The sequence below is a fragment of the Acomys minous genome (genome assembly GCF_964271855.1).
Source record: "Acomys minous genome assembly, chromosome: 2".
In the NCBI taxonomy this organism is placed as follows: Eukaryota; Metazoa; Chordata; class Mammalia; order Rodentia; family Muridae; genus Acomys; species Acomys minous.
This window is the reverse complement of record NC_140484.1, coordinates 48,287,937-48,311,709: the sequence shown is the minus strand read 5'-3', so window position 1 is coordinate 48,311,709 and position 23,773 is coordinate 48,287,937. Positions and strand designations below refer to the sequence as shown.

The following is a 23,773-nucleotide window of genomic DNA, read 5'->3' as shown; positions in this document are numbered from 1 at the left end:
GGACCCCAGCTGAGTCTGAGCTCAAGTGCTAGGGAAGAAATAAATAGGGCTTCGAGCCCAGCCAGGGCACCAAAGCTGAGCTCCTGTGAGATGTGAGCAGGCATGGCTCTTTTAAGTGCCGCAGAAGCCAGCCTGTGTTTGTTGGGATTCTGCTCCAGTGAAAGTCTAGCTAGGCCTGGGAAGTGTTTTGGGGTGGGTCCCTGGGGTGCCTGCGGAGGTTGGCGCCACCCTGCTTGAGGATGCATATGCTTTGGGAACTGTGTGTTTAAGGAGCAACCTGGGCTGAAGGAAGTTGTGAGCCCTTATGGTGGATGGACTGAAGCAATTGCTGCATAACGCTAAGGGTACAGCTCCCTTTCTCTGGAGCTGGGGCCTCCTTGAGCACTCTGTGTGTGTGTGTGTGTGTGTGTGTGTGTGTGTGTACATATGTATGTACGTGTGGGGGATCAGATGAGATGTCAGGTGTCCTGTCTCTCTCCACTGTAGTCCCTTGAGACAGGGTCTCTCACTTAACCTGGAGCTTGTTGTTGACCTGAGCTGGTGGTTAGTGTAGCCCAGCGAGTCCCATGGTGCTGTGTGTCCCTTACAGTGCTGAGCTTGCAGGCGTCTGTGGCCAACACTGGGATCTGAACCCAGCTCCTCATGCTTGTGTACAAAGCACTCATACCCACTGAGCCATCTCCGTAGCCCTTGGACATAGGAACCGGAGTCTGAGCTTCTAGCATGCACTGAGGACGTAGGGACTTGGGGTGCTCCACTCCCGGCAGCAGTTAAAGCAGGGAGGACCATGCTCAGGGTCCCACACTGCCACGTAACTCACTCTGTGTGACCCCCTAGAGGCTGCCAAGGAGGTATATCCTAGGAGCTATGGATCCGAGCCCAGGAAGAGCTGGGGCCTGGCCAATCCAGGGTTTCTGGGGTTGGCTTCCTGCTGTTGGATGAACTGAGCTGTGGTGTTTATGGCAGGGTTAGTACCTGGGGATGAGTGGAAGTGACTGGACCGTGTAGGAGCCAGGAGCAGAGAACCTCCTTAGGCCTCCAGAGCCTAAGCCTAGCACTCTGAAGTCAATGGCAACTCTAGTCGGGTTTTAGGAGTGGCAGAAGTGAGCTCAGGGTCTCATGTTGCCCAGGTTGTCCTCGAACTCCTTGTATGGCCAAGGATGACCTGGTCTATTTCCTAAGAACTAGGATTATAGGCATGTGCCACCATGTCTGGTTGGCACAGGGCTGGGCATAGAATCTAGAGCTTTGTGTGTGCTGGGAAAGTACTCTAGCAACTGCGCTGTCTTCAGCCTCAGTCTCATTTTGTTTTGCTTTACTTTTGGGCACATGTTCTTGCCATATGGACTAGGCTGACCGGAACTCTTTTAAAATAAACGTGTGTGTGTGTGTGTGTGTGTGTAAGATGGGGGAAGGAGTGCATGTGTCACCACACATACAGAGGTCAGAGGACAATTTTGTGGAGTTGTTTCTCTCCTTTTATGTAGCTTCTGGGGACCAAACTGAGGCCCTGAAACAGCAAGCCCCTTTCCTCACTTAGCCATTTCACTGGCCCTCACCTAGAGTTCTTGATTCTCTTGCGTTAGCCTCCTGGGTGCTGCACCGCTACGCCTAGCTCTCTAACCTCTCACCTTTAGGGGTGCACCCTCCCCGCAACACACCCCAGACTGGCCTTCTTCCCCTCCTCCATCTCCTATAGCTTTATAGGCCTTTGGTCTGAGGGGCCAGGCCCAGTCTAGAAGATAGAATGAGGATGATGCTTTTAGAGTTGTGCACCCAACACAGTCCTTGGCACTTCCCACTTGGTCAGCTTCTGTGCTGCCTCTGTCCCACCGAGCAGCCACACAACTTTGGTGTGACCCGCTGGTCTCAAGTTTCCCCACTTGCTGGATGGGACTAACCATACATGTCTCTAGGGAAAGCCAAACTCCAATGGACTGCTGAGAGAGAAATGTTAAGATCACCCAGCCTCCCCGCTGTTAAGGGCCATGCCTTTGCCCCAGGCCAGTGACTAGGGCATTCCAAGCTTACAGGTGTCTAGGCTCTGCATTCTTGAGCAAGTCACTTAACTGTTCTGGGCCTTCACTGCCCTAAAAGCTCCTGCCATGAACCCTAAGGCACAGGGGACTGAGGGCCCCAGGATGAGGCAGATGATTCCTCCCCCAACCCTGGCCTTTCAACAGGTAGAAGTGTCTTCTTGCCTGCTGCTCCTTACCCAGCACATTTGTGTCCAGGATCAGACCAGACCCTCAGTACAGCTCTGCCCCGCCAGGCCTGGGAACTGGATGTCTATTCAGTAAACCTTGGGAAATGAGAAAGGGTGGGTATAACATGAAATAGGAGGGAGAAGGGGATGCCATGGTGGCTCCTGGAATCTTCCTTGCACCCGTGGAAGGATCAAGATGTGGAAGGCTGGCACAACAGGCACTCACAACACACATGCTGAACATCAGAGGTCGTGTGTGTGTGTGTGTGTGTGTGTGTGTGTGTGTGTGTGTGTGTGTGTCTGTCTGTCTGTCTGTCTGTCTGTCTGTCTGTCTGTCTGTCTATCTGTCTGTGAAATCTCGGACTAAGTGTTTAGGGGCCTCTCAGAAGCCTGTACCGGCAGAGTGTGTGATTCTCTCTTATCTAGGCCTGGCCTGGTTCTTGGTGGAATCCCCCTCCTGGGCTGCCCTGGCTTGGCCTGAGGGGCAGTGACAGGAAGAATCTGGCCTGGCCACCTACTTGGTCTCTTGATCTCATCTTCCCGCTAGAGCCTGCTGCGCTGTTCTTGTAACCCCCACCCGCCACCCTTCAACTGCCCCACTCCCCTCCAACGATGGCCAGGCCCGCCCTGTCTTTTGCCCGTCCCTGCGCCTCCTAGCCTTGGCTTATTGGATTCTGACTGGACTCCAGATCCCACCCCCCAGAGAAACAAAATGTGTCTCTGATTCTCAGGGTCCCCCTCTCCCACCCCTAAGCCCAGGCTTGGGTGCCTCCCAGCAGCTGCCACTGTCCTGCCTTTTCCCTTCAGCCACCCACAGCACCCTGTACTTCCCAAAAGCCTGAGCCACCCCCTTTCGCTTCCCTGAAGACCCCGTCCCACTTCCTCATTCCCACCCCACTAGTCTCACTCACCTTTCCCTTGGTTTCCAATTAGCTTGGTTAATCAATTACTGTGCTGCATATTTTACCTGCCCTCCTACCCAACTCCGGTTCCACCCCTGCCTATGCCCAGGGTCTCCCCCTACAAAGCTGTGTATGTCCCCTCTCAGCACAGTCCCTGCGAGGCAGGCAAGGAAGCCCTAGGCATCACCCTTCACCATCCCTCTCTCATTTGGGCCTTGTCTCCCTCCAACTTCCTCAAACCCCATCTGCATCCTGCCTCACTTCTCTGAAACTTCCATTTATTCCAACTTCTGGGGGTGGGGGTGGGGGTGGGGGTGGGGGTGGGGCAAAGTCATATGCTGTTTGTGCTGTGCCTGCAGTCTGGGTTCAGTTCTCATCCTGCTACCTCCTTGCTTTTTCCCTCTCTCTCTCTCTCTCTCTCTCTCTCTCTCTCTCTCTCTCTCTCTCTCTCTCTGTATTTCAATCCAGGCCGCCCCCCAACCCCCCACCCCCGTCATTTCTTGGTTGCCTTGTCACTAAAATTAGACCGTGGAGTCCATCTCACTGCAGTACTGTCATGACATCCAGGGTGCTTGAAGTGCGGTGGGTTGGCCTGACTCTGAACCAGGAACCTGGAGACCAACCCTATGTACTTGTTGGTTTGGGCCTGAAGACTTGGACTGTTTCCTGGGACTGTTGTAGGCTGCTTATAGAGAGCCGTTATAAAGCCTTTCCTGGTATCTTGTTGCCACCTGCATGTCGTGTGTCTGCCATTCTGAGTCTCCTGAGTGAGTCTGAATCCAGCCCCTGCACCGAGATGTTGCCCTGCTGAGAGTCAGTTCCAGGCCTCGGATGTGGGCTTCCAGCCCCACCCTTCTCCTGTCCCAGAGCTGTGCTCAGGGCCCCCTCTACTGTTTATTTAGTGAACCATTGCGGCCTGGAAGAGGAAAGGGAGTCTTAGCTGTAGAAACAGCTGCAGAGAGCCATGGCCACTTGCTAAGGAGCCCAGAGCAGGCCAGTTTATCCAGGCTGGGAGAGGCAGAAGCTCAGAGGGCTGAGAGAGATCCTGTGTAGCTCTGGCCAGGAATTCCTGACCCACCCAAGAAAGTTTTTGAGTGTCTGAATGACCGACAGGCCACAAAATTCAGGAGTCCTCCTTTAGTTATATACTTTGAGGGTAGGGACAGAAGTTTCTGCTGCCTCTACAGGACAGGCATGGTGGACTGAGGATTGTAGGCACTCTACTATGTTTCCTGGGGAAGTGACCCAGGAAAGCACTTCCTGTATGTGGGGGCCCTAGGCTCCTAAGGCAGCTTTGGATGGTGGATGCTGGCTAGCTCATCTGCCTCTGACCTTGACTCTTAATGTCTCTTACCCCTAGAAGATTGATTCCTATCTCATAGTATACTCCTCACAAAAGACTCTATGTCCCTCCCACAGAGCCTGGGGATTGTGGGTCCCTGCCTATTGGGGACCTGAGGGGTTCACATGCAGGTTTTCAGGTTGAAGTGTGTGGAGGGTCAGAAAGCCTAGCTCAGTGGGACCTGTGGAACCCTTTTCTCCTTTCTCTGAACTTTATGGATCACCAGAACTGGCCTTGAAGCTGGGAAGTCAGAAAGGAAGAGGGTCTGCGGACTGGAATTCCTGCCACACTCACGCTGTGCCCTTCTTCCCTTCCCACCTCTGCCATCCCTTGCCAGGATATGAGCGCCTGCAAGTTCAGCTTCGGGACGCAGAGTGAGAGCAAGCATTTTGGGCATCTCTGCCCAGGGTTGATCCCTATTCACCTGGCTCTGTGTAACATTTCCTATTTGAGTTTGATAGCGTTCCTGTGCCTGATGGTTTCCTTCCCTATCTATGGGGCAAGCAGATTCCAGGAACTTGAGACATTCTCAGGGCAAAGCATGCCGTGATCTTGGCCACAGGTCTCTTCCTTACTCTCTCCTCAGGCCATCACAATAGGCAGGGTATTTCTGGGTCTTAGCAAGAGTCTAAATTTTTTGTTGTTGTTTTTCAAGACAGGGTTTCTCTGTGTAGACCAGGCTGACCTCAAACTCAACAGTGATCCGCCTGCCTCTGCCTCCCTAGTGCTGGGATTAAAGACGTGTACCACTGCGCCCGGCACGGAGTCTAATAATTTGAGCTGGGCCTGGGTGAGGCTTCCCTGCTATAACTCATTAAAAGCCTACTGAGTTCCCCTGGTCCCAAAAACCTTTGATCATAAAGCATATGTGCTGATTGCAATACTGACCCCATACTTGGCCAGAAGCTGAGGGCTGGCTATCTGTCTCCATAGTACCCCTTACCAGCTGTTGGACCTCCATAGAAATCCCCTCCTCTCTCTGAGCTTGCATCCCTATTTATGGTATGGGGGAAAGACTACAGTTACTGTGTAAAGAGTATTAAAAACAACATGTGGAGCTGGGTGTGGTGGTGCATGCCTTTAATCCCAGCACTTGAGAGGCAGAGGCAGGCGCTCTCTGTAAGTTCAAGGCCAGCCTGGTCTACAAAGTGAGTCCAGGACAACCAGGGCTACACACAGAGAAACCCTGTCTTGTAAAAACAAAAACAAAAACAAAAACAAAAAACAAAAAACAAAAGAAAGAAAGAAAGAAAACCCACAAAAACACCAACAAAACAAAAACAAACACGTGGGACGAGAAAGAGAGAGAAAGAGAGAGAGAGAGACAGAGAGAGAGACAGACAGAGAGAGAGAGAGAGAGAGAGAGAGAGACAGAGAGAGAGAGAAAGCTCAGCCGTTAAGAGCACTTGCAGCTCTACCAGAGGACCCAAGTTCCCAGAACCCACATCAAGTATCTCATGGCTCCTTGTTACTCTAGCTCCAGAGGGTCTGATACTTTCTTCTGGTCCCCGTGAATACCAACACATATGACATACATAGACATACATGGACAGACACATAATGTAGGGGAGGAGAGAGAGTCAGCCAGAACCTGGCTTAGCTGATAAAGTGCCTGCTATGCAAGCCCGGGGTCCTGACTTTGAGCCAGGCCTGGTAGCACGCTCTCATAATCACAGTCCTGGAGAAACAGAGGCAGGAGAATCCCTGAGGTTGCTAGTCCAGTTAGTCTAAGCAAATCAGCAAACTCCAGGGCAGAATTCTCATCCTACACAGCCGCTGCAGCACTGTGAGGTGCCTGGGACCTCAAGGACCCTGTGCCGGCAAGCCCCCTCCCCCAAGAATCGTATTTGGAAAATGTGCTTGCCACACACACTGGTGGAATGGTAAATCTCTGCCCTTACCTTATATTCAACGAGGCTAAGTCCCTGCCAAGCAGGGCCCAGTTCCAGGAGCCTCAAGGCCGCATGTTGGGCCTGTTCCAGGACAGAGAGAAGGCTGGGCTGGGCAGTGGCCAGGGTCTTGTTAAAAGGAGTTGGCAGTGGGCTCAGTGCTGTGGTCTTTGAGATCTCACTTTCTTTTGTGTTACTCACGGGGAAACTGAGGCTCAGAGGTTCTTTGGTGAACTTCTCAGGGTCTTGAAGACAAGAGAAAAGGACAAGCCTCAGTATTTTCTTTCAAGAATTCCAAGACCCAGTCCCATTGGCCTTGTGTTCTTCCAGTGCAGGCTTGGCTGAGCCCCTCCCCCTCACTTCCCCACTGTTATCAGTCAGCCCAGCCCCCCTCCCCAGTGCCCCCACCCCCACCCCCAACCCGCCAAGCCACTGTTGCTCTGAGGTTGCTGGCTCAGGAGCACCAGATTTTGCTGAGCAAGCAAACCCAGAGGTGCTGTCTCTGCACAAACGGCCACTGGCCAGACCTTCCCCCTTCCCTCTCCAGGGTCTGCTTTCTAGGGAGTACTGTAGTTTGGAGGTGAGGGCTGGTTAAGGGCAGCACCCCCACCCCCATCCCCAGTGCACCTAGGGCCTTCAGCTTCAGCAAGCACTGGGTCCCAAGGCTTCCGGAAGAGGGAATGTTTGTCTGAAGGCCAGGGAGAGCTGAAATTTGCTCCTCACAAAATCCGTGGTTGGCAGGAAGTAGGTCTGTTCTGCCTGGGCTATTTGTAGACTCTTCCTGCCTACGGAGGCCTGGTGCTTCCTCTCTGGTCCGCCTTTGTGGACTTCTATCATATTGGCATTTCCACTAACGATACCATGTTATTGATAATGTTCGATTTGCTTTACTGTGCCTATGAAGGCTCCCACTTAACTCCCTCTTCCTGTGTCAAAGTGTTCAGCCCCCTTCACCTCTCAGAAGTGTCAATCACTCCCAAGACACATACATGTGCATATGAATACAAGTAAATCTTAAACCAGGCGTGATGGCGCATGCTTTCAATCCCAGCATTTAGGAGGCAGAGGCAGGTGGATTGCTGTGAGTTCGAGGCCAGCCTGGTCTACAAAGTAAGTCCAGGACAGCCAGGGCTACACAGAGAAACCTTGTCTCAACCAAAAACCAAAAAGCAAAGCAAAACAAAACAAACAACAAAACACAAATAAATCTTACACACACACACACACACACACACACACACACACACACACACACACACAAATACCTGCTGTGCACTAGGTCACTACCTTTGGCACAAGAGTATAGACCCCTTCTCAGCTTCAACACATTTGTATTTATGTCTGCTCAACAAACGTGAACTGAGTTTGGACCTAGAACTGGTCACCTGCTTCACACCAAGCACTGCCCTGTGCCCTAGGTTGGGGATGGTGGATGACAAAGGTGCATGAGTCCTGCCTTGGCCCCTAAGAGAGTTCGTGCTTGGTCATTCTGCCCTTGTGACAGTCCGGTTACAGCTGGTAGTGGCTCTGTTTTACAGATGGACAGACTGAGGCTCATATGACAGGTATGTGGCCTAGGGTTGGTCCCTGGGCTCAGTTCTGCAGGTCTTGAGTCCCCAGCCTATGTGTGCTGATGTCCCCCCCCCCTTTTTTTTTTTTTTGCCTTGCAGCTCATCCCAGCAAGACGAGGGCCTTCCCGTGGGCCTCTCTGCTGTTTCTGTCCCCTGGAAAAACCTGGGCCCCAGTAAAGGTAACAGGGAGACCCCAGGAGGCCTAGAGGAAGCCTCTGCTTCCCGAGAGGAGACCCGAGGTGAGGAACCCTCAGCCGCCACTCCACTGGACGTGTCACGCCTGCGCAGCTCCTCCATGGAGATCCGAGAGAAAGGTTCAGAGTTCCTGAAGGAGGAGCTATACAAAGCCCAGAAGGTGTGTACTCCAGGCTAGGGTTGGGGGCTGAGGAAGAACAGGCAGACTGGGTGAGCCCAGATTGCTGTGGAAGGGAGGGAGAGAGAGGCCATCACTTGCCAGAGCTACATGGCCACACCCATGCTGGAGTCCTGAGCGCTCAAAGGAAGAGGCTGGTTTAACCCGGGGGGGGGGGGGGGGGGCTTCAAGCATGCTGGGCGTGCATGACACCCCTGAAGTCTCAGAAGTCTAAAATGAGTTTCCCACATCTTGTCTGGAAATCTGCTTCCAGCTCTGATGAGCTATCAGGATTTTAACCTTGTGCATGGGCTAAATAAAGTCCCACCTGGTGAAGTGAGCTGGTGGCCCCCCGAGCCTCACACCAGTGGCTGGGGGAACGGAACCTGGCTGGGGCGAGGTTGTGGGGGTAGGGAATGACAGCCTCCTGCCTGCACCCAGGAGCTGAACCTGAAAGATGAGGAGTGTGAACGGCTCCGCAAAGTGCGCGCGCAGCTGGAGCAGGAGCTGGAGGAGCTGACTGCCAGCCTGTTTGAGGTGTGCTGGGCAGCCTTGGGCATTGGGTGGCCCATGTGTCCAGTATCCTGTGATCACTCATGCAGAGGTGCCCCATCTTCTAGGAAGCTCACAAGATGGTACGGGAAGCCAACATGAAGCAGGCAGCATCAGAAAAGCAGCTGAAGGAGGCTTGGGGCAAGGTGAGACCCAAACCCTGTGTGCCTAGGCCAGCCCAAGGTTCCTGTCACAATCCTCGCCCGGGTGTACTGCTCTCTCAAGCTAGCAAGGGCATGTGCAACAGATCCCTCACAGACCTCCCAGAGACCAGGAACAGGGCAACACAGGTCTGGGACATGCAGGGAGGGTTTGAAATTAAGTAGCCTAGGGTACCGACTCCATCAGTGTTCCTGTTGCACCGTTGGAGACTTCTAGGGTCCTGTGGAGTACAGGAGGACCCAGTGGTTATTCCAAGGTCTCCTCTTGCTTCCAAAGCAGAACATGGGCCCGTGGCTATAGAAGATAGGCAAGCAGCTTCCTTGCTCATAGTGTTTGCCCATCGGTAGATGTGAACCTGGGACTGTTCCTGGCTTCTGGGGGGAATTCCTGAACACTTAGCAGGAACTCCAGGAAGTTCCCAGAGACCTGCCTTCAAGCAGAGGTTTACACTGTGACCTGAGGCAGGCCACGTCTCCTCTGAGCCTTGGTTTCTCTATCTATAGAATAGAAGTCTTAGAGGTTGCTCCAAGGGTGAGGGGGATGGGCTAGGTACTCCTGGGGATGTTTGGCTGCCAGGCCATGGTAGCCATGATAACACTAACCCCACATTGGGGTTGATGGTCATCTTGTCTGGGCCAGATCGACATGCTTCAGGCAGAGGTGACAGCCTTGAAGACACTGGTCATCACATCCACGCCAGCATCTCCCAACCGTGAGCTCCACCCACAGCTGCTGAGCCCCACCAAGGCTGGACCCCGAAAAGGCCACTCACGCCATAAGAGCACCAGCAATTCCCTCTGCCCTGTCATGTGTCCCACTGCAGGGCGTATCCCCACCCCAGACAAAGAAGGCAAGGAGGTGAGGCACGGGCCATAGGGAGCTCACCACAGGGAAGGGTGAGCATTCTTAACCATGCTAAGTCAGCATCCTGGAAGAGCCATCCTGACCCCTCCTGTGGGACCTATCCTGTCTCTCCCTTCTCTGAACTTCAGGGTCCCTTGAACTGTGAAAGCTGGGCAGGCTCTTCTTGTTCCATGCAGGCTCTTAGAGCCTGACGGTCCTCTCTCAGGAAGCCTCTTCAGAGATCCATTTCCTGTGCTAAGAGTGACAGACAGGTGCCACTCACTGGACTTCTAGAGAGGGCTACCTGGTATTTGTAACTACAGTCTTGAGGTCTAAGACTACAATGTGACTGACACTTGCGTGTTATAGGGTCCTCAGCATCCCCTGGTTGTGGTGCTGAGGCAAGTATGGAGTTAGAAAATATCTCTCTCCTGAGTTAGCAGGGAGACTTGGTCCAGGCTGGACTGACATGACCTTGGGTCCTTGGGTAGCTGTTAGCACTCCATTACCTTACAGGCCACAAACTTACCTCCCTCAGGGGAAGGGACCGTGGGAACACTAGAAAGCCAGCTTAGGCTGTATTAGACAAACACTGGGGAGACATGGGGTAAGAATCAGCTCGCTGGGGCTCTTGCTCAAGCCCATACTAGCTCAGAACTCTCTTCATCTGTTCCTGAGCTTCTAGGGAGGAGGTGCAAGCAAAGCTTCTGGGTTCCCTTCTGAGCACTGAGCTTCCCATTGGACACTGACGTCTCCTCCTTCCTCCTGTCTGTCTCTATATGTCTGTCTGTCCATGCGTCCACCCATGCCCCTGGCCCAGCCTGGGCTGCCCCCTCTACTCTCCCTGCTCCTGTGCGTGATCCCCAGCAAGGCCATCCACCTCACCTACGAGCCGACCTGGCAGCTCCCATCTGGGGGGCCGCCCACGACCCCCAACTCCGTTACCTCTCTCTCCTTTTCCCGACAGGTAATGGCTCCTTTGGGGGCCACCCCACCTCTCCCCCTCTTGGCTTCACTCACTGTGCATGCAGCCCAGGGGCAGGCCATTGCTGCCTCCTCGTATGGGCAGCAGGGAAACCTGTGACGTGTTCTCTCCCGTACGCATGTACCTTTATGTGCACCCTAGACGTACAGAGACCTGCGGGTTCCTATGGGGGCTTGTTCTTGAAGTTTTCTTCTGAAGGGAGTCAGTAGCAGCATTCAGGCCAAGGCCCTGGATACAAGTCTGTATTTTTGCACTGCCAAGAAACTTAATGTACACCCAGACACAAACTGTGTTGTTCCAAATTCTTTGGTGCAAAGGGCAGACGGGATCTCTTCTTCCCCTGGACTCTGTTCCCCTGCATGGCTGCTGAGGACAGGCCTGATGGTCCTCTGAGCCCTCCTGCATCTCCCTGCTCTCCTCTCAGTCAACTCTGCCTTCTCTGAGGTGCTTGCTTTTATCCCTGACTACCCTTACCTGGCTTCCCCCACCCCCCCGCCCCAGGTGGATACAACCCTGTTTGCAGAGTTCCAGGCTTGGAAGACATCACCTACCCTGGATAAGAACTGCCCCTTCCTGGAAAGAGTGTACCGGGAGGACGTGGGCCCCTGCCTTGACTTCACAGTGCAGGAGGTGAGGTGGGCTAAGGGTGGCCAGCTGGGGACCCAGCCTGTTAGTTCCCACTCACCCAGCATCTATCTCACTGCTCTACCTTGGTCAACCACAGCTCTCAGCTCTGGTGCGGGCTGCCGTGGAGGACAACACACTCACCATTGAGCCCGTGGTGTCACAGACTCTGCCTACTGTGAAGGTGCCCACTGTTGACTGTAACAGCACCAAGTAAGCTAGCGTCCTGGACCCCTTCCTGCCCACATGGGAAAGGCCAACATGGAGCCTCAGGCAGCACCCTAGGGATGCTGAGAGATGAGCCTGAGTCTTGGGCCTCCTAGGTGGGCTACAGAGCTTCAGGGTGGGTAGGGACTGTAACATCCAGGGTGACTGTCTCCCAGGGTTCATGACCTAGCCTAGGACTCCCAAGAGATGGCTACAGGACTGGAGGTGTAGCTTAGTAAGGTCCTTGACCAGCATGCACAAAGCCATGGCATCTGTCCCCAGCACCATGCAACACCAAGTGTGGTGGGTTTATACCTATTATCCCAGCACTTGGGAGGTAGATACGGCAGGATGATCAGAAGTTGAGGATCACTCTTGGCTACAAAGTAAGTTCAGGACAAGCACGGGCTAAGTAAAACCATGCTTAAACAAACAAACAAACAAAAACAAAAAACAAAAAACAAAAAACAGGAGCTGCAGAGATGGCTCAGCAGTTAAGAGCTTCTGCTCTTCTAGAGGTCCTGAGTTCAATTCCTAGCAACTATGGGGTGGCTTACAACCATCTGTAATGAGATCTAATGCCCTCTTCTGGCATATAGGTGTACATGCAAATAGAGCACCCATATACATACATACATACATACATACATACATACATACATACATACATACGATAAACCACAAGAGGAGCCATCACCACTGTCCTTCTTTAGGACCAGGGAGTATCTTTGACAAAGTTCCTGCTGCCAGCTGGGGTGTCTCTTCTGGCTGGAGTCATCCCTGCTCCCTCCGCCTCCTCTTCTGTCCCGTAGAGATACTGGGCTCTGATTGGCATATAGGTGACTCTGTCTCCTGCCAATAAATTACTAACAGCCCTGGCATGTTATCCTGCTCAGCCAGCACTGAGCCGGGGTGGCAGCAGAACTTAGCAATCAAGGTGGACTGAGGAACTTCCCTGTTGGCATTCCAGAGCCACTGGCTTGGTGGGGCTAGTTCCACAAAGGGAGCCTGGCCACACAGAGGGACCGTTTGGGCCGGCTTTACAGGCATAGGGAAGAGAATGAAGGCTGGGGAAGCTGGAGTGTGAAATACCTCGGAGTCAGGATATGGCGGTGGAGCATGGAGCTGGGGCTGAGTGTGTAGAGGGTTGTTTGAGGCCAGAGTATAAAGGCCGTCTGCCAGTTTGGCCACCAACTCACTAGGCTGGTACGTTAGGGGTCATCAGCAGACTTCTTTTTTTGTTCGTTTGTTTGTTTGTTTTTGGGTTTTTTCAATACAGGGTTTCTTTGTGTAGCCTTGGCTGTCCTGGACTCACTTTGTAGACCAGGCTGGCCTCGAACTCACAGAGATCCGCCTGCCCTCTGCCTCCCAAGTGCTGGGATTAAAGGCACGCACCACCATGCCGGGCCCTAGATGCTTCTTTAAAAGAGAGTTCTCTGCTCCACTCATCCTCTCAGTGAAGGAGGAAGCAACAGACACTATCAACTGTCTTTTACCTGGCATTCTGTAACTACTTCCTGGGCAATATGGAAGGCACGTGGAAAGATGCTGGGTTCCGTGTGGCCTTTGGAGAAGCTCTTGGATGTAGCATGGAGGAAGAAGGAGTGAGGGAGAGGAGAGTGCTTGGAAGGAGTGGAGGGGATCCAAACAAAAGGGGTGATGTAGGCTGGGGACATGGTGACCAGGGACAGGTGTTGGGAAGGGAGCCCAGTGGAGGCTGGGACTAAGTGGAGAAGCAAGATTCAGGAAGGGGAGCTTGGAGGGCAGGCTCTCGGGACCACTGCAACATAGTGTGCAGGTAGCTGAGGTGCTGAGTGGGGTTCCCAGGCCTGGCTGAGGAGAGGCGTGACATGGCACGGGGGTTTCTTAGTGAGGCCTGGTGGGCAGGGGCATGAAAAGGCCTAGTGTGGGGATGTGGGAGCCACACCAGAATTCAGTTAGGGAAAAAGGGCATAAGGGCCCCAGTAACAGGGGTGGGAAGGTGGGGCGTGGGGTGGGGTTGGGGTACAGTTTTAGAGGCTGCAGAGGGGGTGGGGCCTTGGTATACCTGGCATGGGGTTTACCAAGCTCCCCTGCCTATGTGAGGAAAGAAACAGGGTCTGGGCATGGATCCAGCTGAGTTTAAGGTCTATCTTGAGGACTCTTGCCCCACCCGCTGCTTTGTTTGGCCCTGGGCTCCTTTGGAAGCTGGGAGGGCAGGGGAGGCCAGGCCCTTCCTTCCTGCCTGCGTGCTGTGCTCACTCTCCATGCACCCTCCAGCTAGCACACATTCCTTGCTTCTGTGAGCCTCGTTCAGCCGTTGTACTTCCTCTGTTCTGCCCAGCACGTGTGCCCTGAGTGGACTGGCCCGTACCTGCCACCATCGAATCCGCCTTGGGGACTCTGAGAGTCACTATTATATCTCACCATCATCCCGGGCCAGGGTGAGTCATCCTTCACAAGCGTCACTTGGTTTCTTTGGGACCACAGGGGCTAGAACTCTAGACCTCTGGCCAGGAAGTACAGCCTAGACAACTCTAAGAGGTACAGAGACTGCTTCGGACTACAGCCAGGCCAAGTGTCTTGTTTTCCTAGTACTATGTGACAAATGACCATAAGTATAGGGGCTTCAGATAATATGCTGGGTTTTTTTTTTAAGTCAGTCTCTCATAATCCATTTGCTATGCAATTAAGAATAACCTTGGGGCTGGAGAGATGGCTCAGTGGTTAAGAGCACTGTCTGCTCTTCCAAAGGACCCGGGTTCAATTCCCAGCCATCACATGGCAGCTCACAACTGTCTGTAATTCCAGTTCCAATGGCTCTGACACCCTCATGCTAAAATAAAATTAAATAAATTATTAAAAAAAAAAAAAAGAATACCCTTGAACACCTCCCAAGTGATTCCCTGGAATCACAGGCATGTTCCACCATGCCTGTTTTTGTTTGTTTGTTTGTTTTTGTTTGTTTGTTTTTTGTTTTTACCATACTAGATATTGAACCCAGAGCTTTGTGCATATAGCAAGCACTCTACCAATTGAGCACATCCCCCATCCAAAAGGTTATATACTTTTTTTTTTAAAAAAAGACAGTGTCTTTATGTAGTCCTAGCTGTTCAAAACTTGCTGAGAGGATCAGGCTGACTTTGAATTCAAAGAGATCTGCCTGCCTCTGCTTCCCAAGTGTTGGGATTAAAGGCGTGCGCCACTGTATACTGCAGTTCTACACTTGTAGTATCTCACCTTTTTCCTGGGTGAGGACCCTGGACACTGATTTGCCAAGCTAACTCAGCTCAGGGACCCATCAGCCTTCAATTAGAGCTCAGCTCAACTGGATTCCTGTCTAAGTTCGGGGTCCTTTGCAAGCATCTGCAGCCGCTGGTAGAATTCAGTTCCATGTTTTCAGGACTGAGGTCCTTGAAGGTCCTTGAAGGCCAACGACACCACATGGCCTATAGAATCAGGGCTGAGGTGTACTCCAGGTCCACGCAGCCTCGATGTGATCCTTCCCATTGAATTCTAGCCGCAGGGGGCCCCAGTCTTATTCTGTGACCTCAAGTCCCCTTTATCCTTTTCTAGCCCAACCCATAGGTCAACGGAAGGGGTCGAGCTGACCATCCTTGTGCCTTGCAAAATTGTATGCACTGCTTTCTTTTATTTGTGAGCTTGGTGTCTGGTTCTGTCGGGCAAAGCTGTGTAGTGTAAGACACCAGAGTCTAGGAGGGTCTAATGGTTTGGTACGTGGTCCTTGCTCAGAGAGACTGAGGGATCAGGGCTTGGCAAAGAACACGTCCCTAAGCGAGGAACCCTACCACTCTGCCACTCCATTCTCAGGAGCCCCTTGTGGCTGCCTACTGCCAGCTGCTCACCAGGCACCTGAGTTGTGCCCTGCCTCCTCCCCACACCCCCAGCCTTGTTTCCCCTTCCCTGCACCAGCCTCAGCCACAACTGGCTGATGTTCCTATCCTTTTTCACACCACCCTGTCTTTGGCAGCCTTCCCCCCAACCCCAGCTCCCTGCACCTCTTCTGATCTCCTGGCAAGTTCTCTGTTTGGGGGGGGGGCAGGCCTAGCAAGAGCACTACCCCCCTTTCCTGCAGTGTCTTTCCCTCACCAGTCTCTGGGTGCGTCACATGTAGGATTTCCTGTCCAAGAACCCAGGGTAAGGGGTTCCTGTGGGTCCCGCTGCCTGCCACCTCCCACCTTGACAGGTTCTGTAGGTGCAGAGCCTGCGTGGACCACTGCTGGAGCCCCTCAGTGCAGCAAGGGAAGGAGGGTGACAGCAGGGAAACCAGGCAAACCAAGACTGGGCTTAGCTTTGGCTAGATCCAGAGGGAGTCCCTAGCACAGCGCTGTCCCTATTTTAGCCGAAAGAGCTGGCCTGTGTTCCCACCACAAAACGGTCACCATGGACTCAAGTGTAGCCTAAACCCTCAGGAGCTGGGAGCTGGGGCCAGGCCTGGTCTTAGACTCTGGGCAGGATACCAACGGAGCTCCTTTCTCTCTACGAGGGTCTTTGGGGCTGTGCCTGTGTCAATGAAGGGTCACTAGAGCTTGGCAGAGAACAGGCCTCTTTAGCCACAGCTTGTCCTCAGGCTTACAGACCAAGGCAGCTCAGAAAGCAATTAATGGCCCTTTCCGGAAATGACGCATGACACCTTAGTTTATGTCTGGTGGACCCAGACAGACCTTGCTTCGAAGGAGCAGGTCTGCGGAGGACTGATTGGCTGCTGGTACAGGCTGCCTGATTCCATCCGTCAGCTGGGCCACTGCCTGACTCCACCTTGGCGGTCCTCACCACTGGTAAAATGGGCACAGTGAGTATGTGCGGCTCACTTGCTGTGTGACTTACAGGCTATGGGAGTCTTGCTGTTGTTAATTAAACCCTGGAAGCCGAACTCTAGCAGAGTCCGAGAGCAACCTCTGGCTCTGCTTACTGGGATAAGGGTCCGCATTGGCTCTTGGAGGGGACCCTAGAGTATGGGGAATCTGGTGGGTCATACCCTTTCCTTTCTGCCCGCAGATCACTGCTGTATGCAACTTCTTTACCTACATCCGCTATATCCAGCAAGGCCTGGTTCGGCAGGATGGTGAGTGACCCCTAGTGGTCTTTTCAGGGATAGTGCCCAAGGGAGGGAGACAGGGCAGAACGGGGCTGGTTAAGTTGACTTCCAAGTCCACCCGTCCAGCAGCAGCAGAGGTCCCTCCAGTAGAAGGCCAGCAAAGTGGAGCATCGTAGGTTAATACAATGTCACTGATCCTCCTTGGCCATGGGCTCTACCACTCAGACGGCAGACCTGGTGCCTTCCACATATCTGGGTCAGGCTGCTTTTTCTTCTGCCCAGAAATCTTTGGGGCCACCAGAGACAGACTAGCTCTGACATTCATGGTTCCTTATGATATCTCTCTCCTGTGACTCTGGCCTACTTCTTCATGTCCACCATAACTTCCCTGCCTCCTGAGTCCTTGCTTAAAGGGGCTTCTTCCTCCGGATACAGGGACTGATGCTCTGGGCCTTGCTCACTGATCTGGGTCAAGGTGGGAAAACATTGGCAGCTGGAGAGGTGTAATTCTAAGTCCATTATGAAATCAACTGTATGGCAGAGGTGGAGAGTGCATGCATGTCTGGCCAGGATGACGGGTTTCTCAGACCACTGCCCTCCCCGAAGCCAGAGGAGAAGGCCAGGGCAGCTGCCTGGAGTGACCATGAACTGTCCTCTCTCTCTCTTTCTCTCTCTCTCTCTGCAGCTGAGCCGATGTTCTGGGAAATCATGAGGCTGAGGAAGGGGATGTCACTAGCCAAGCTTGGCTTCTTCCCCCAGGAGGCCTAGGGCATGGCCCCAGACCTGAAGTAGGCTCTGAGCTAGAGCAAACAGTTGCCTTGGGATGGACAAACAAGAAAGCCAGCTCTAAGGCAGACGTTGAACAACAGATAAACAGCCGGGCTCTAGAGACAGTACTGAGCCGATACCACCCAACCCGCCTGGGACAGACAGAAGGACAGCCTGGCCTTGACCTCATGAGATGACCCTCTTGCCCACTGGGCTCTGTAGCCTCCAAGGGAATCTCAAGAAAGCACCAAAGACCAAGGAGCTCAGAGCCGTTGTGAGGAGACGCTCAGCCTTAGGGAGGGGGATCCTTGAGCTGCCCCCTCCACAATTCCCTGCTGCTTACCAATCCTGTTCTAGGGGGCTGGATCTCCAGTGTACGCATCACCACAGCCTCTAAGCCTTGGATCACCAGCACCCCCTTGTGGCCATCTCTCACTCTGTTTCCGCCCCCCCCCCCCCCCAAGCACTCTCATTAGACTGCCCCCAGTGGTAAGGCGGGTGTCTCCAGTCTGAGCAAGGTGGAGGGATAATTGCCCCAAAGCACTCTGAGGATGAGTTCAAGACCCTTCCGTTCCTCTGCACAGAGGCCACTCTGTTCCCCGGCCCCTCCCCCACTTCAACTCCATCTCCAGGAGGCCCTGTTCCTAAAATTGCAAGGGTCTGTGCCACCAGGGAAACCTCAGGATGTAGCCCTGGGCAGCCATCCAGATGGCAGGAGCCCTGCATGTGGGACTGGATGGAGTGGGCAGGGCCACTCAAGACCTGGACCCTGCGGTCCCCATCACGGCCCACTGGGAACTGGGCTTGAGGGATCCAACCAAGACATATCCCTCACCACGCCCCTATTTCCTTCAAGTGGAATGTAACACGATCTCTATTTAATAAAGGAAGGCTTTGTTGGTAGGGGCTAGGCAGCAGTGGCCTTCACTCCTGCACCCTGGGGCTCTGGCCAGGGCTTGGGCATCTGAAGGAATGAAATCAAATCCTTTCCTGACTGGCCTCGTGCTTGGGATTAAGCCCAAATCCCGATGCCGCCCCCACCGCTACCACCACCAACTTGCTGTTAGGAAGACTTTCGGAGTTGAGGAGTGAATTTGCCACTCTCTGTGTTCTGCTCTGACCTGTGAGTCCCATAGCCCTCAGAGAAGACGGCCAGTCTACTAGAAGCCTGGAGTAGAAGCATCAGAGCATCCTGGGGCTTGGAAGGACAATGCAGAATTGATTGATGCTACCTGCTAAAGGACAGATGGGACCACAGAAGTGCTGGGCGTGGCAGACGCAAGGTGGGGGTAACCAGGGTCCTCAAGAGACCTCGGAGGAGGAATGAGGAGACATCTTGCGCTTCTTGCCCCTGCCCTACCTCTAGGGCTTTGTGCTTTCTTGGGAGGAGGGCACATCAGATTCTGGGTTAGGGTGTCAGTAAGCCTATAGGAACTTCTCCATTGGCCTGGGGCCCATGTGCAACTCAGATGGTAGATCAGCTGGGGCTGCCAGGGCTCTGCTGAGGTCCTCCACCTTCACATGTTCTCTGGCCAGTAGCCTGTTCACAGGACGGTTCTGCCTCTGCTGCACCTCTGTGTTCTCACGTCCCCTCCTTGCTCCATTATGACACCAGGTCACTGGCCAGATAAATCCCTGGCATGCCCACTCTTTTACTAACCAATACTTGAGTCTCCTCTGTGCTGGACACTGGCAATCATAAACATGCCAGAAACATCCAGATTACTGGATGGAGGAAAGTAAAAGACAAAGGCTGTCAGGGAAGGGAGGAAGGACTTGGGGTACCGTATGGGATCTCCATGGCATCCTCTAGGTCAGCCCTTGTTCACCTCACCTACAGGCAAGGGAGGATGGAGACCTGAGCATTGGACCCAATCAGTCCCTGTGCTCCAGCTCTGTGTTTTGGACCCAGCCATATGCCGGATCACAAAGACACCAAGAGACACCACAGAAGCTCATGGAAGACCTCTTACTCCCCTGATTTACTTGTCCTGTTCCAACAAAGCACTGGCCATGATCAGACCCCAGGTGGGGCCATCGACACAGCCACACCCTGATGACAGCAATTAATAGCTAAGCACGAGTCATAGTACCCAGCCTTCTCTGTGGATCCATTATTTCAGCCTCTTAGCAACGTAAAAACATGCCATTATCCCTCACGGAAATGGAGAGAGGCACTGGAGTGCACACAGAGGTCCTGAGGTTGGGTTTTATTTACCACAGGTGGTGGAGGCCCGGGGTTCAGTCCCCTGCTCAAGGAAAAAAAAAAAAAGTCACAAAGAGGTCCTAAGTCACAGATCCTAAGTTTCTGGGACTCATAGTACTAACCCACCTCTTAGTGGTTTTATTGTTTGTTTGTTTGTTTTTTGGTTTTGGTTTTTCAAGGCAGGGTTTCTCTGTGTGATAGCCTTGGCTGTCCTGGACTCACTTTGTAGACCAGGCTGGTCTCAAACTCACAGAGATCCGCCTGCCTCTGCCTCTCGAGTGCTGGGATCAAAGGTGTGCACCACTATGCTCAGCTGGTTTTTTGTTTTATGTTTTGGTTTTTTTTTGGGAGGGGGGTGTTGTTTTGTTTTTAATACTACACACTTGCAGTGTGCTTAGGTTCTTTGCCTCTTTAATTGATGCAGAAGGCTAGGGGTGTGGTAGAGTGCTCAATTCAAGGCCTGGAGTTAGATTCCCAGAACCACACACAAAAGAAAAGCAACAGACAAAAATAGGCCTGAAATTCAAACCTAGGTTTCCTATACTATCCCCTGGGAAGGAAGGAGCTCAGGGTTTTGATTCTTAGAGCTGACTAGGGAGGTCATGTGCTATCAGCTACACAGTTCTTAAAATTTCTAGATAACCCACTTGGGTTTCTATGAATACTTGGCATGTCGGAATCATGTGCGCCCTCCTTGGCTAGCCCTGAGTGTGGCCTTAGGCATGGAGGCTTGAACTTGACTAAGCACATTTACCTGGTGCAGCACCCTAAGATATCTCACTTTTCCACTGGCCAAACCTGCCCTGATTTGAATTCTGCCAGGGCTGTGACCTTGGAACAAGTGGGTTTTCTCATATGTTTGGATTATGGTTTTTTTCCCCCATAATCTTCCCTCTTCATTCATTCATCCATGCATGCATGTATGCATTCATTTGGTGCTTGTGAGGTGTATGTGTGTGTGTTGCATGCACATGTACCATGGTGCACATGTCAGAAGACAACCTCTAATGGTATGACGGAGTCGCATCTTTCCCCTTGTTTGAGGCAGAGTCTCTCATTGTTCATTGTTGTATAGGCCAGGCTAGCTCCTGGGAATTCTCCTGCCTCTGCCTCCCACCTTCCCATCAGGAGCAGAGGGATTACAGGCATGGACCACTGGATCAAGCTCTGTAAGAGTCCCGAGGATCTGGTCTCAGATCATCAGACTTGCAAGTGCTGTACCACTGAGCAATCTCAGCCACAGTCGCTTGTTTTTTAAATGTGTAATTTTATCATACATTTAAGTGTAGAACTATAGTTGTGTCAGGTACAGTCACACTGCCATGAAACCAATCCACAAACCTTTGCCTCTTGCAGAACAAGTGTGATGCCCATAACTCCCTGCTTCCCCTGCCTCCAGGCTGTGGACACCAGCAGTCTCCCTTCTGCCTCTGTGAATCTGACTCCACTAGAGACTTGGCTGTAAATGGAATCGTAGCATATTCATCTTCTAGTGACTGACTTGTTTCACTTAATGTAATGTCCTCAATATCCACCCATGTTGTAAGATGTCAGGGCTGGCTTTTTACGGCGTAGTACTACTCTGTTGTACGTGTAACACCCCACTGTGTTTATGTATTCGTTGGCATTAGGCATGGGCTACTGGTCCCTTTTGGTGTGTATGAAAATATCTGTTGGAGCCCCTGCTTAGAGTCCTTTTAATAAATAGCCATTAGTAAATTTGCTTATATGGTAATTTTATTTATTTATTTATTTATTTATTTATTTATTTCTAGAACCCTCCGTACTATTCTCCATGGTGGCTGCACCATTCTACCAACTGTTGTCCAGGGTCCCAACTTTACTGCCTCCTGACCAGAATTATTTTATTGGGTTTTGGTAATCACCATTCTAAGAGATGTGAGGCATTTGCTCCCTGGGCTTTGATCCCCCAATAGTGATTTGGGCTCTCTTTTTACCTTTACTGTACATTTCTGTGCATCTAGTTCTTACCAAGGGTGTTTAAGGAGCTGTCCGATAGGTTTGTGGTTGCTGGCCTAAATAGTTCCAAACAGCCTTTACATAATTCTGTGGTGCCCATGGCCTCTGCCCCTCCTTTCTCAGAAGAGTTGTACCCAGAACTAATAACCAAGCTTATGTGATCTGTACCTCAAGCCAAACCCTGGAGCTCTGACTTGACGCCTTTTGGGCCATATGCTGCCTGAGCTCTGGGCCTGCTCTTTTCTTGGTGGCTCTGGAGCTTTTTCTTAAAGCCACTGCTTGCTGAACCACCCTGGCACTGCACAAACATGCCTTGGCTCCAGGACAGTAGCTGGTGGCTCTGTAGGGGGTGGCGATTTCAAGGCATCCAACAAGAGGCCTGGATAGAAGCTGACGACAGTAAAGAGTCTATCTGGGACAGAGGTAAGGGGCTGTATCCAAGGCATTCAAGGGGATTCTCCTCAAACCTCAAGATTGCCCCCCTAAAAAAAAAAAAGTACTCCAGTTGGCTGGCTTCCCTCCGCCTTCTACACCCACATACCCTGGCAGTGGCCCAATGGCAGCTCAGGAATGTTGAGTGATGCCTCTCCCTTTCCAAGTGGTCTGAGAGGCCTCAGCTGCCCAGATTTGGGGATTTAGGGACAATGGAGCCTCAAGTTCCCCCAACCCCCCTCCATCAGACTCCCTGCAAGTTGCCAGTTCTCCAGGGTCAGAGATCAGAGACACAGAGTGACCTAGGGATGACCCCAGAGTAGGCCTGCAGAGTAGGAAGTCGTTTGTGTGGGAGGAAGGAGAGGTCACTCATAGTTTATGGGAACACGCAGCTAGATACAGGTGGAAAGAGGGTCGAGTACCACCTGTAGACCCCATGTTGGACTGAAGTGGCCAGAGAGGACAGCTTGGTTCGGGCCTTGTCCTTGGTTTATCTCCTCAACCTGTCCAGACTTTATTCCTGGCTAGGACACAGAGAGTTTTAACCTACCCCACCCCTAACTGCCTCCCATACCTGAGTCCAGGCCAAGCGCCCAGGAAAGGGGCCCTCGGAGAGCCCTTGAGCCAGCCACATCTTAATACTGAGAGGTGCTGAGATTGGAGCAAGGACCACACCCTATGGACATCCAGGTTTGGACGCCAGAGGTATATTCCCTGGGAAGAGGAGGCTGTCCTTATTCCAGTGCTTGCTGCGACCATGTGGGGGCAGCAGTACCTGCCATCCTCTTTGTCCAGGGCTGCTGTATCCTCCAGGTGTGCAGAAAAGGGGGAGGGGGAGGGCGGGGTTCCAGGATTTTAAAGAGCCTCTGTAGAAAGGGATTAAACAGCTCCTGTCTGTGGCAGCATCATGGGTCTCTGGTTGTCTAAGCTCACCAAGCATGAGTTCCTTGAACTAGAGAGAACCAAGAGCTCCCCTTCTCGGAGCTCTGGTCTGCCTGTGACACAAATACCATGGGTCTTCCATCTCTGTGAATTCTGCAGCCTAAGACACAACAGCAGTAAATTCACAGGACACATTCAGAAAACAGTTCTAGAAATCTCCAAGATGCAGGTAGCTCACGTACGTAGGCTGGCCCTGCCGTTACCTCTCCTCATTTCACAGGTCCTGAGTCTCACCAACATTCTTTAGAGTATTACTCGCCCCTGCTTTTCTTCCTGTCCTGTGCATTTAGGCCTGTAATGGCCACAACTGGACTGAATGCCTTCAGCCTTTTCACTCTTATTGTTCCCTAAACAATACAGTGTACAATTATTTATAGAGCATTTACATCACATTAGGCGTTATGGGTAATTCAGAGATGATCTGAAGTGCACAGGAGGATGTGTGACGGTTACATGCAAATACTATTTTATGCAGACAAGGAGCACTGGTCGATTTTGGTATCCACAGTGTGCCTTAGAGGCCAGGTCTCCTACAAATTCTTAGGTAGGCCAAGAGGAAATGTTAACATATCAGAGAAATACACTTTAAGGTTCCAAAAAGATTTTTCTCCCAACCAGCACGTCAGTCTCACCTTTCTGCCCTGAGTCACACACACTAGGGTGGTGTGCGGAAGTTTATTTTAACTAGCCCTTCAGGCAGGTTCTCCAGGCAAACCTTCAAGTTTGCCCGTTGTGGCTCCAGTTGGTGTGAATGCTTAACTTTTAAGAAACT

General features: G+C 52.3%; 1 protein-coding gene across 10 annotated transcripts in view; it reads left to right on the top strand.

Annotated features, from left to right (window-relative positions):
- RAB3IL1 (RAB3A interacting protein like 1) overlaps window positions 1–21,371 on the top strand; it is a 39,709-nt gene extending 18,338 nt beyond the window's left edge. For 3 of the 10 annotated variants that reach the window (XM_084770170.1, XM_084770172.1, XM_084770171.1), the window contains 10 exons: window positions 7,758–7,904; window positions 8,010–8,265; window positions 8,704–8,799; window positions 8,883–8,960; window positions 9,616–9,834; window positions 11,306–11,434; window positions 11,529–11,641; window positions 13,959–14,058; window positions 16,634–16,700; window positions 17,359–21,371. In XM_084770170.1, coding sequence (XP_084626296.1) covers window positions 8,206–8,265; window positions 8,704–8,799; window positions 8,883–8,960; window positions 9,616–9,834; window positions 11,306–11,434; window positions 11,529–11,641; window positions 13,959–14,058; window positions 16,634–16,700; window positions 17,359–17,441 — 945 coding nt within the window. In that variant the 5' untranslated portion in view covers window positions 7,758–7,904; window positions 8,010–8,205 and the 3' untranslated portion in view covers window positions 17,442–21,371. Of the gene's footprint in view, window positions 1–7,757; window positions 7,905–8,009; window positions 8,266–8,703; window positions 8,800–8,882; window positions 8,961–9,615; window positions 9,835–10,639; window positions 10,787–11,305; window positions 11,435–11,528; window positions 11,642–13,958; window positions 14,059–16,633; window positions 16,701–17,358 lie in introns of all 10 variants that reach the window. The other 7 variants (XM_084770164.1, XM_084770166.1, XM_084770167.1 and 4 more) reach the window with 4 other exon arrangements.
- The last annotated feature ends 2,402 nt before the right edge of the window (window positions 21,372–23,773 follow it).